General features: G+C 43.6%; 1 protein-coding gene across 4 annotated transcripts in view; it reads left to right on the forward strand.

The window, feature by feature from the left end:
- Positions 1–13,215, forward strand: part of LOC130281677 (alpha-2-macroglobulin-like) — a 203,437-nt gene that overhangs the window by 116,080 nt on the left and 74,142 nt on the right. For all 4 annotated transcript variants that reach the window (XM_056529147.1, XM_056529146.1, XM_056529149.1 and 1 more), the window contains one exon: positions 6,158–6,209. In XM_056529147.1, coding sequence (XP_056385122.1) covers positions 6,158–6,209 — 52 coding nt within the window. The remainder of the gene's footprint in view (positions 1–6,157; positions 6,210–13,215) is intronic.

Consider the following 13,215-nt stretch of genomic DNA (forward strand, 5'->3'; position numbering starts at 1 on the left):
AAATAAAAGAAGATGATTAGTTGTCATTGTTGGCAACATGTCTTGTTGTGCTAAATACTAAAACATTAGGTAGGCTTGGGGGTACAGTAAGCTCAACTTTAGTGATGAGTGCCAGGCAGCAGCTGCCAAGGCTAATAAAGTCCTAGAATGTATTTAGAGAGGCATAGGGGCTCATAGGGGGTTTTACCTTCCTCTGAAATAACACCGTAGAGTTTTAAATATATGGATTTGGCGCTCAAGGTCATGGATATTATTTATATTTCAATAAAATAATATTGGATATTGGTATGTACCATACAAGTAAATAAGGAAAAGGATACAGTATACAATAAAATAGATTTGCATCTCAAATTAAAGCCAGATATTTATTATAGTAAAATTATATAGTAAAATTCCCTTGGGTATGTCACAAGGCCCTTGTGACCACTCTCCGGCTACTTACAGTAAAATAATTAAAGTAATAATAAAAAAGAATATAACAATACAGCTGCTAGAGATGAAAAGTGCATAGTGATATTCACAGATGATTAGAAAGGCATTATGCATCCTGAAGTTAGTTGAAAGTAAATGTTTGTCTTTATAAGGCAGTATGGGACTTGTAGTCAGCGTTGTAGTTAATCATTAATATGCATATTGTAATCCTATGGTAGTGCAGATGCTGTTGTAGGTACTAAAGTACTGCACGAAGATCCTTAATAGAAGGAATTAGCTACTCACTCCTCATATAAAGCAAGATAATGAAAGTCAAATTTTGAGCTGCACCTCTCACCTATCCCGATAGTGTTCCCAGCCCAGGAGATAGAAGATCAGTGAGGCGCCTAGAGTTGGTCCTAGAGTTGTCTGCACAACGCACACTGGATTGGGCTATGATAAGCCGATAGCCGGCCGCTCCGACCGGAGATACAAGCAGAAATAGTTCTGACGGCGGTTGTCCTGATGGAAACTACTTGTGAAGCGGGCACAGGTGATGTAGCGGGGATGAGTAGTTGCGGTGTCCTCGTGTATCCACATAGGAAGCTGTTTGATCGACAGGGCATTGACAATCAATATAGCCAATATCAAAGCAGTAGTATATGGTTATACATATTTTCAGGTATAGGCTGGACGCGTTTCAAGACCTCCGTAGGTCTTTTCTTCAGCAGCTCATTCAGTATCTCATTCAGTAATGGTTTTAGGAGTCATTTTGAAAAGGCTTCTTTAGGTATGGACAATGTCCAAATTGCAGAGCCACCATTTAAAAAAAAAAAAAAAAGGACCATTGAAGTAAAATCAACCTCCAATGATTTCATATACAAAATTAACACATTTTTTAATTGCGCGAATAAGAGAGTAATCTATGTCAAAAAAGTCCATGCAACAAGCAATATGTGGGTAGGACATCACAAGCTCTAAAAACACGAATTTAAAAACAAAATGATAAGCATCCCTTGTCCGCACATTGCAAACAATTCCATCAAGGTAACCCCAACAAATTGAAATACAGTGACCCCCCCGACCTACGATGGCCCCAACATATGATCAAATCGACTCTCAAAGGCCATCGCATGTCGATGTCAGCATCAACATACGATGCTTTTTTATGTCGGGGCCATCGCATTAAGTGCTATCCTGCAGCACAAAATGCTTAAGCTGCTGCTGGATAGCAGCTTAATGTTCCCCTTGTGGTGCGGTGAGTATTACTTACCCCTCCACAATGCTCCGGGGTGCCCTCCAGGTCCAGCGCTGGTCTTCCGGTGTCTTCTCGGCCCTCTCCGATGACGTCAATACGCTGCTGCGCACGTCATCCAATAGGAATGGCGTACGCAACAGCGTAATGACGTCGCTACGCAGGCCCAGTAAGGCCTTGCGGAAGACAGCGGAGGACCGGAGAAGACCAGGAGAGGACCGGAGAAGACAGCAGAGGACCAGAGAAGACCAGGAGAGCCCAGTGGAGGCCTGGGGACACCATTGCGAGCGGCGGGGACACCATCGCGAGCGGCGGGAACAGGTGAGTACAGCTTCCTATACTTTACATTGCACGAATCCCTCAACATACGATGGATTCGACAAACGATGGCTCGTTTGGAACGAATTACCATCGTATGTTGAGGGACCACTGTATACAGCTATCCAGTCACTAAAAGACTGGCGAGGAGAAAATTTCATAGGTAAAATGTCTAGATCCGAATCCAGAAAATGTTTTGAGTTCAGCTCTCCGGCAACCAAAGGATTGAACAGTGATCGGGAACTGTTTGTTTTTTTGGATTGAACATCATAGGGATGGCCCATTCAGATGGTCTGACAGACCCTTCATTTGGTCCTCCCCCTGTGATCATAATAATCTACAGATCCTTTCATTGTATATACATGTCATGTTTTACTGCCATTTTTATCCACATATATATTCTCATTCATATTTTTTAATTTCATTGTGCATACACATTGTTTTTGACTGTCATTTTTATCTGCATATATATTCCCATTCATCTCTTTTGATCATGATCATATTTTATATACTCATGGTCTTTTTTTATATTCTTTATATTTTATGTCAGCAAATCTTTAATGCAATTCCCCACATAAATAAATTTGCCATTAATATAACATTTTGTCCTATCTCTAAATCGCTAAGATTAAGAGATCAGTATGTCCTATTAAGTATAACATAACTATATATTATATTATATTATATTATATTATATTATATTATATTATATTATATTATATATATATATATATATATATATATATATCTGCAAACATTGAGTATAAAGCAGTGTTTCCTGTCCGGAGTGCCTCCGGGTGTTGCGGGGCTGCAGCTCTCAGCATGCCTGGATAGTTGTGGTTAAGAAACAGTAGTCAACTAGAGACAGAAAACAAGTAGACCAATGCAGATTTGCACTAATTAACAAAGGATGTGATGTCACTATTTAGGGGAGGAGATAAGCCTATCTATACTTTTCAAAATGACTCCTAAAACCATTACTCAATGAGGTACTGCATGGGCTGCTGAAGAAAAGACCGACAGAGGTCTTGAAACGCGTCCAGCCTAAACCTGAATATATGTATACCCATATACAGCTGCTTTGATATTGGCTATATTGATTGCCAGTGCCCTGTCGATGAAACAACTTCCTACATGGATACACGAGGACACCGCAACTACTCATCCCCGCTACATCACCTGTGCCCGCTTCACAAGAAGTTTCCATCAGGACAGCCGTTGGCAGAACGATTTCTGCATGGATCTCCAGCCAGCCCAATCCAGTATGATTTGTGCTGACAACTGTAGGACCAGCGCCAAGCAGAGCCTCACTGACCTTCTATCTCCTGGGCTCCGAACACTATCGGGATAGGTGAGAGGTGAAGCATCATTTGACTTTCATTATCCGGCTTTATATGCGGAGGAGTGAGTAGCTAATTCCTTCAATTAAGGATCTTCGTGCAATACTTAAGTAACTACAACAGCATCTGCACTGCTATAGGATTACAATATGCATATTAATGATTAACTACTATGGCGACTACAAGTCCCATACTGCCTTATAAAGACAAACATTTACTTTCAACTAACTACAGGGCACATAATGCCTTTCTAATCATCTATGAATATCACTATGTACTTTTGATCACTAGCAGCAGTATTGTTATATTCTTTTTTATTATTACTTTAATTATTTTACTGTAAGTAGCCGGAGGGTGGTCACAAGGGCCCTTTGACATACCCAAGTGAATTTTACTATATCATTTTACTATAATAAGCATCTGGCTTTAATTTGATAAGTAAATATACAGGGTGGGCCATTTATATTGTGTTTGTGGCACATTAGTATATGTGAGGAGGGAAACTTTTCAAGATGGGTGGTGACCATGGCAGCCATTTTGAAGTCGTTGATTTTGAATCCAACTTTAGTTTTTTCAATAGGAAGAGGGTCATGTGACACATCAAACTTATTGGGAATTTCGCAAGAAAACAATGATGTGTTTGGTTTTAACTTTCATGAGTTATTTACAAGTTTCTGACCACTTATAAAATGTGTTCAATGTGCTGTCCATTGTGTTGGATTGTCAATGAAACCCTCTTCTCCCACTCTTCACACACTGATAGCAACACCGCAGGAGAAATGCTAGCACAGGCTTCCAGTATCCATAGTTTCAGGTGCTGCAGAATGGGCAAAAAAAAAATTGGATAAGTACCCTCAGTTTACGCAGAAGATTTTGTTCAGTGATGAGGCAAACTTTTATGTGAATGGTGAAGTTAACAAACAAAACCACCGCTATTGGTCTGACACTAACCCACATTGGATAGATCCCTCTAAGTCTGTTGGAACACAAAAATTGATGGTATGGTGTGGTATATGGGGTACAAAGATTGTGGGGCCATTCTTCATCAATGGAAACCTCAAGGCCACTGGATATGCGAAATTGCTACATGATGATGTGTTTCCCTCTTTATGCACTGAAGCTGGCACGTTCCCTGAGTTTTTCCAGCAAGATGGTGCACCACCACATTATGGGTGTCAGGTCCGAGCATTCCTAGATTCCTAGTTTCCTGGAAAGTGGATTGGTCATCGTGGACCAGTTGAATGGCCACCAAAGTCTCCCGATCTGACCCCCTTAGACTTTTATCTTTGGGGTCATCTGAAGGCAATTGTCTATGCTGTGTGTAATGCTGTGCATTGACAATCCAACACAATGGGCAGCACATTGAACACATTTTATAAGTGGTCAGAAACTTGTAAATAACTCATGAAAGAATAAAGTTATGTTAAAACCAAGCACATCATTGTTTTTCTTGTGAAATTCCCAATAAGTTTGGTGTCACATGACCCTCTTCTTATTGAAAAAACTAAAGTTGGATTCAAAATGGCCAACTTCAAAATGGCCACCATGGTCACTACCCATCTTGAAAAGTTTCCTTCCTCACACATACTAATGTGCCACAAACAGAAAGTTAATATCACCAACCATTCCCATTTTATTAAGGTGTATCCAATAAATGGCCCACCCTGTATTGTATGTTATACTGTATCCCTCTTCTTATTTACTTGTATGGTACATACCAATATTATTTTATTGAAATATATATATAATATCCATGACCATATATTTATTTCTATAGTTTCTGTACACCGTGGGTATAGGTGTCAGTTGAGCATCTCAGGTCTTTGTTGTAACTAGTCTGACAGGAGCCTCTCCAATTTTATCTAAACAGTAGAGTTTTAGGTTGAACTTAAAGGGGTGATCCAGGGAAGTAAATAAAAATGCCCCAAAGCCACCACAATACCTATTCTGTGTCCCCTGTAGTTATCCTTGTGACTTTACCAGCCCCTGTGGCCCCTGTTGTCTCCTGAATATTATTTTTCCTTGCTTGCAGCTCAGATTACAACTCCCAGCAGTCAGTTCAGCTTTGTGTAATGGCTGGCAGCCAATTGCTCTTAATATCTGTGTGCATGTTGTTCTGTTGTAAACACAGTCAGCAGCACACACTGTACATGTCTTTTCTTTCAAACTATGCTTCCCCCCGGCAATAAATCATACAATGCTGTGAATAGCAGCCTCAGTGATTAGATCTACAGCAGGCAAAGAGCAGTGTTATGTGCTGAGTTGTAACTGAGAATCTTCACAGGAAATGCTGGCAAAATCCTCACACAGGGAGGAAAGGGGAGGTGTGGCTGTGAAGCCAGAGCCTTAGAACAGACAGAAATCACATGGTGTTTGTCTTCCAAGATGATGGGGGTTAGTCTCAGTGAGGGCTTGCACAAAGACAAGGTGTATCTGATAATGACGTCTTTCTCTCACTCCCTGCATGTAAGTGACAGCTAAAAAAGGGAAACTGCTCTATATGACTGATGAATGATATTTAGACAAATAAATTGATTAGTGAGAGGGAAAGGGTGGGTTTAGTTCCCCGGAGTACCCCTTTAGTGCACTTTTGCCTTTTAAAAAACTGTTACTTGTTTATGCAAATTAAAGTAAATTAGGGAAGAAGCATTTATTCCAAGTCATAGCTGGTCTCTCATTCACCTGTTGCAAATATTCAGTTTTCCATCTAGTGCTGTATTTAAATGAACACCCCTGAGATCTAGTGCCCAAGACATTTGTATTCCCAGCACCCCCCCTACCTTACTAAGTTGTGGACTCCAGCAATATAATATCATTTTGTCTTTCTTTTCAGCCAAGGGGACATGAAGAAGAAAAAACACGGACATTTATTTTATACCCATCAGGTAAAAAAAAAAATTCCAGTGTTGTTTAAGTGAACTTTAAAATTTTATGATTTAATGTGTTTCCTTAGTCTCATGATTCAAATATTTCTATTTTTTGTGCAAATACCTTGGAGACTAAACATGAAGTCTGCATTACCCCATCTCCCCTCACTACAGGTATAGTCCATACATTATAGCCCATATAGTCAAAACATTATAATTAGAGATGAGCGAATCGAAGTTGACGAACCCGAATTCGTTACGAATTTCATGAAAAATTTGATTTGAAACGAATACGAATATCGACGCGATTCTATCGCGCGAATCGCTTCATTAAACTCCATTTTACAGTGTTCCAGGCTATTGGAGACCTAAGATGGCGGATCCACATGTGAGTACATGGGGCAGGGGATTATGGGAGGGCGGGAAACAGCGGGAATGAAGGTAGGCGGGCTGACCCTAAATCACATGTAAGATGCAGCCTATCAGTGTTCACTGACCCCTGTGATGTAACAGCCCTATACAATCGGCGGCCATCTTCCCTCTGGTCATTTCTCCTATACACGTGATAGGGAAAGGAAGTGACATCTGTGTGCTGATCGCATACAACGGCGTTATACAGCATATATGCAGCGGTGACATCAGCATTAGGGAAAGACACAGGGCACAGTGTTGCTGCAGTTCTGACCGTGAACGATTCTAGCAAAACCTCGTATTCTTGTTACTCAATATAGCAGGCAGAGAGGTGATGCATAGCAGTCACCTGCGTCATAGATCTCACAGCTGTTTTACCTGTATGGAGCATCTAATCTCCTCTTTTTTCAGCCCAATTGAGTTTTTTCTGTTGCTCCACAAATCTGATTCTCACAATTGTGTGACAGAGTGCAATTTAGGGTTTAATCCCTGTAAAAAGAAAAAAATTCTGTGGTGCTGCCCAGTTGGGTCCTGCTGCTGTTCAGAAATAAGTCATATTAGTGTGGACATTAGTGTAGTCAGAAAAATGTGGAGAGACTGACGTTTGTCAAGATGAATCAGTGATGGATCTGAGTAGATTGAGATGGGTCTGAGTAGATTGACCATGCTCCTACAACAAAATTTTCTCTATTGTGGTTGGTTATGAAACCCTCTGGGGCAGACCTGGGGATTGTACGGCCCGCTTGACACATACGGCCCTTTGATTGGCTCTGACCGGCCCGCGCTGATTGGGGGACAACTATGCTGCCTAATCTGGGGGAAATCTATGCTGCCTGATCTGGGGGACATCTATGCTGCCTAATCTGGGTGACATCTATGCTGCCTAATCTGGGGGACAACTATGCTCCTTATCTGGTGGACAACTATGCTCCTAATCTGGGGGACAACTAAACTCCTAATCTGGTGGACATCTATGCTGCCTAATCTAGGGGACATCTATGCTGCCTACTCTGGGGGACAACTATGCTCCTAATCTGGGGGACAACTATGCTCCTAATCTGGGGGACAACTAAACTCCTAATCTGGTGGACATCTATGCTGCCTAATCTGGGGGACATCTATGCTGCCTAATCTGGGGGACAAATATTCTCCTAATCTGGGGGACATCTCTGCTGCCTAATCTGGGGGGACATCTATGCTGCCTAATCTGGGGGACATCTATGCTGCCTAATCTGGGTGACATCTATGCTGCCTAATCTGGGTGACATCTATGCTGCCTAATCTGGGGGGCATCTATGCTGCCTAATCTGGGGGGCATCTATGCTGCCTAATCTGGGGGGCATCTATGCTGCCTAATCTGGGGGGCATCTATGCTGCCTAATCTGGGGGGCATCTATGCTGCCTAATCCGGGGGACAAGTATGCTCCTAATCCAGGGGACAACTATGCTGCCTACTCTGGGGAACAAGTATGCTCCTAATCTGGGGGACATCTATGCTGCCTACACCGGGGGACAACTATGCTCCTACTCTGGGGGACAACTATGCTCCTAATCTGGGGGACAACTATGCTCCTAATCTGGGGGACAAGTATGCTCCTAATCCGGGCGACATCTATGCTGCCTAATCTGGGTGACATCTATGGTGCATAATCTGGTGGACAACTATGCTCCTAATCTGGGGGACATCTATGCTGCCTAATCTGGGGGACAACTATGCTGCTAATCTGGGGGGCATCTATGCTGCCTAATCTGGGGGACATCTATGCTGCTAATCTGGGGGGCATCTATGCTGCCTAATCTGGGGGGCATCTATGCTGCCTAATCTGGGGGGCATCTATGCTGCCTACTCTGGTGGACATCTATGCTGCCTAATCTGGGGGACATCTATGCTGCCTAATCTGGGGGACAAATATTCTCCTAATCTGGGGGACATCTCTGCTGCCTAATCTGGGGGACATCTATGCTGCCTAATCTGGGGGACATCTATGCTGCCTAATCTGGGGGACATCTATGCTGCCTAATCTGGGGGACATCTATGCTGCCTAATCTGGGGGACATCTATGCTGCCTAATATGGGTGACATCTATGCTACCTAATCTGGGGGACATCTATGCTGCCTAATCTGGGGGGCATCTATGCTGCCTAATCTGGGGGACAAGTATGCTCCTAATCCAGGGGACAACTATGCTGCCTACTCTTTGGGAACAAGTATGCTCCTAATCTGGGGGACATCTATGCTGCCTACACCGGGGGACAACTATGCTCCTACTCTGGGGGACAACTATGCTCCTAATCTGGGGGACAAGTATGCTCCTAATCCAGGCGACATCTATGCTGCCTAATCTGGGTGACATCTATGGTGCATAATCTGGTGGACAACTATGCTCCTAATCTGGGGGACATCTATGCTGCCTAATCTGGGGGACAACTATGCTCCTAATCTGGGGGACATCTATGCTGCTAATCTGGGGGGCATCTAGGCTGCCTAATCTGGGGGGCATCTATGCTGCCTAATCTGGGGGGCATCTATGCTGCCTAATCTGGGGGACATCTATGCTGTCTAATCTGGGGGACATCTATGCTGCCTAATCTGGTGGACAACTATGCTCCTAATCTGGGGGACAACTAAGCTCCTAATCTGGTGGACATCTATGCTGCCTACTCTGGGGGACAAGTATGCGCCTAATCTGGGGGACATCTATGCTGCCTACTCTGGGGGACAAGTATGCTCCTAATCTGGGGGACATCTATGCTGCCTAATCTGGGGGACATCTATGCTGCCTAATCTGGGGGACAACTATGCTGCCTAATCTGGGGGACATCTATGCTGCCTAATCTGGGGGACATCTATGCTGCCTAATCTGGGGGACAAGTATGCTCCTAATCCGGGGGACAACTATGCTGCCTACTCTGGGGGACAAGTATGCTCCTAATCTGGGGGACATCTATGCTGCCTACACCGGGGGACAACTATGCTCCTAATCTGGGGGACAACTATGCTCCTAATCTGGGGGACAAGTATGCTCCTAATCTGGGGGACAAGTATGCTCCTAATCCGGGGGACATCTATGCTGCCTAATCTGGGTGACATCTATGGTGCATAATCTGGTGGACAACTATGCTCCTAATCTGGGGGACATCTATGCTGCCTAATCTGGGGGACAACTATGCTCCTAATCTGGGGGACATCTATGCTGCTAATCTGGGTGACATCTATGCTGCCTAATCTGGGGGACATCTATGCTGCTAATCTGGGTGACATCTATGCTGCCTAATCTGGGGGACATCTATGCTGCCTAATCTGGGGGACAAGTATGCTCCTAATCCGGAGGACAAGTATGCTCCTAATCCGGAGGACATCTATGCTGCCTACTCTGGGGGATAAGTATGCTCCTAATCTGGGGGACATCTATGCTAACTACTCTGGGGGACATCTATGCTCCTAATCTGGGGGACATCTATGCTGCCTAATCTGGGGGACATCTATGCTGCCTAATCTGGGTGACATCTATGGTGCCTAATCTGGGGGACAACTATGCTCCTAATCTGGGGGACATCTATGCTGCCTAATCTGGGGGACATCTATGCTGCCTAATCTGAGGGACATCTATGCTGCCTAATCTGGGGGACAAGTATGCTCCTAATCTGGGGGACATCTATGCTGCCTACTCTGGGGGACAAGTATGCTCCTAATCTGGGGGACATGTATGCTGCCTAATCTGGGGGACAACTATGCTCCTAATATGAGGAAAACTGATGCTTCTGGCCTTGGGCCTATAATTTTTTGAAGTTTAGCAGTACCTTAATACATGCTTAATGCAAATGTCAACATTGATCTTTAAATATAAGGAGTTATGAAACCCTCTTGGGTACTGCAAATGACTGCTCCAGACTCATTCTGTGTCTTTCACAAACTACTTGCCTCCCTGGTGCCTTAGGCCTTGGGCTTATAATTTTTTTAAGTTTAGCAGTAGCTAAATACATGCTTAATGCAAATGTAAACATTGATCTTTAAATGTAAGGGGTTATGAAAAACTCTTGGGTACTGCAAATGCATGATCCAGACTCATTCTGTATCTTTCAGGAACTACTCGCCTCCCTGGTGCCTCTGGCCTTGGGCCTTACATTTTTGGATGTTTAGCAGTAGCTAAATACATGCTTAATGCAAATTTCAACAATGATCGTTAAATTCTCGGCGCTCTGCCAGGGCCTTCTTCTACCCCGCCTGGGCTGAGCCGAGGACCTCACTAACCAACTTACTAACTAATTCAATCGCTTATAGCGACGGGCGGTGTGTACAAAGGGCAGGGACTTAATCAACGCCAGCTTATGACCCTCACTTACTGGTAATTCCTTGTTTTAGGGTTAAATAATTGCAATCCCAGATCCCTATCTCGAACTGGTTTCAGCGTGCAACACGCACCTGTCCTTGAAAGATAGAGACACACTAATCCGTTCAGTGGAGCGCTAGTGCGGCCCAGGACACCTGTTATTGCTCGATCTCGCAATTGATCGGGCAAGGTAAGGGGTTATTAAAGCCTCTTGGATACTGCTGACTGTTCCTGGTGCAATGTATGGAGTAATTAAACACTCTTGGGTAGTGTTATTGTTAAATTTACTGATAATTTTATCAGTAATAAAATTGAATTTTGCAGAATGCTAACCGTTACACAACGGAACACTTGTTGCGTGTGATTTTTTAATGAAAATAAATATATATATATATATATATATATATATATATATATATATATATATGGAGAGGGATTAACTCTGCTTAATCATTTTTAGCAATTAGAATCCTTTTGTGATCTGATCTTTTGGAGACAGATGCGCTTACACACATGTAATAATTGTTTTAACCAAATTTCAAACATTGTGTGGTTTATTATTTTTGAGAAGAATGTCTTTTGGTGGTCCACCGTCCTGCATTATAGAGTCTTCTGAACTGCTGTATATGCGCTTGTTTTTAAAAAACAGGTATTTTGTCTGACAATTTCAATAAAATTTTGCGTTTTTTGGGGGTGGATTGTGAAGCCCGGGTGTGTACTCATGCATCAGCCAACTCCAGGCTGTGTCTTTCAGGCAATCTATGGGTTCCTGATGCCGCAGAGGTGGGGCCTGGGTCTGGGAATTTTTTGATTGCGGGTGCTACCAAAAAAGATGGACACACCCTAATGCGTTCAGTGGAGCGCGCCTGCTGAACCGGACATCTAAGGGCATAACACACCTGTTATTGCTCGATCTCAGGAGAAGGGGGGTTCATCATCAGGAGAAGAGAGTTGCAGGTTGCCCTTGAGTCAGCAAGGCGGTAGCACGGTTGGCAGTCAGCGTGGTGTGGCAGTAGTGGAAATTCTGGAGCCAAACGTGCCCAGGGGAGACCACCTGCTTCGCGGCAGCTTACCTTTCCGTAAGTTAGCGAGTTACCAGCTCCGGTCCATGAAAGATAGAGACACGCTCCGTTCATCCGTTCAGTGGAGCGCGCCTGCGGCCCCGGAAATCTGAGGGCATAACACACCTGGTATTGCTCGATCTCGCAATTGATCGTGCAAAGGTAGGGGGTTATTAAAGCCTCTTGGGTACTGCTGAGGCATACTCCTGACTGCTCCTGGTGTAATGTATGGGGTAATTAAACACTCTTGGGTAGTGTTTTTTTTTATTTTTATTTACTGATAATTTTATCGGTAATAAAATAGAATTTTCCAGAATGCTAATCGTTACACAACGGAACGCTTGTTGCGTGTGATTTTTTAATGAAAAAAAAAATAAAAAATACGGACAGGGATTAACACTGCTTCATGATTTTGGGCGAAAAAAGTCCTTTGGTAATCTGATCCTTTGGAGACAGATGCGCTTACACACATACTGAGTTAGTTTTTGTAAAACAAATGTCAAACATTGTGTGGTTTATTATTTTTGAGAAGAATGTCTTTGGGTGGTCCACCGTCCTCCATTATAGAGTCTTGTGAACTGTTGGATATGCGCTTGTTCTTACACAAATTTCTTTAATAAATTTCCAAAATGTTGTTGTTTTTTGGAGGGGATTGTGAAGCCTGGGTGTGTACTGGTGCATCAGCCAACTCCAGGCTGTGTCCATCAGGCAATATATGGGTTCCTGATGCCGCAGAGGTGGGGCCTGGGTCTGGAAATTTCTAATTTTTGGATAGGGGGTGCTACCTATGAGAAATCTTTGTCAAAAATTTTATATATTGTGTGGTTTTTTTGGGGGGGGATTGTGAAGCCCTGGTGTGTAGTGTACTAGTGCATCAGTCAACTCCACGCTGTGCCATTCAGCCACTAAATGGTGTCCTCATGCTGCCAACACCTCCACGCTGTGCCATTCAGCCACTATATGGTGTCCTCAAGCTGCCAACACCTCCACGCTGTGCCATTCAGCCACTATATGGTGTCCCCATGCTGCCAACACCTCCACGCTGTGCCATTCATCCACTATATGGTGTCCTCATGCTGCCAACACCTCCACGCTGTGCCATTCATCCACTATATGGTGTCCTCATGCTGCCAACACCTCCACGCTGTGCCATTCAGCCAGTATATGGTGTCCTCATGCTGCCAACACCTCCACGCTGTGCCATTCAGCCACTATATGGTG

This window comes from Hyla sarda, chromosome 7, assembly GCF_029499605.1.
Source record: "Hyla sarda isolate aHylSar1 chromosome 7, aHylSar1.hap1, whole genome shotgun sequence".
In the NCBI taxonomy this organism is placed as follows: domain Eukaryota; kingdom Metazoa; phylum Chordata; class Amphibia; order Anura; family Hylidae; genus Hyla; species Hyla sarda.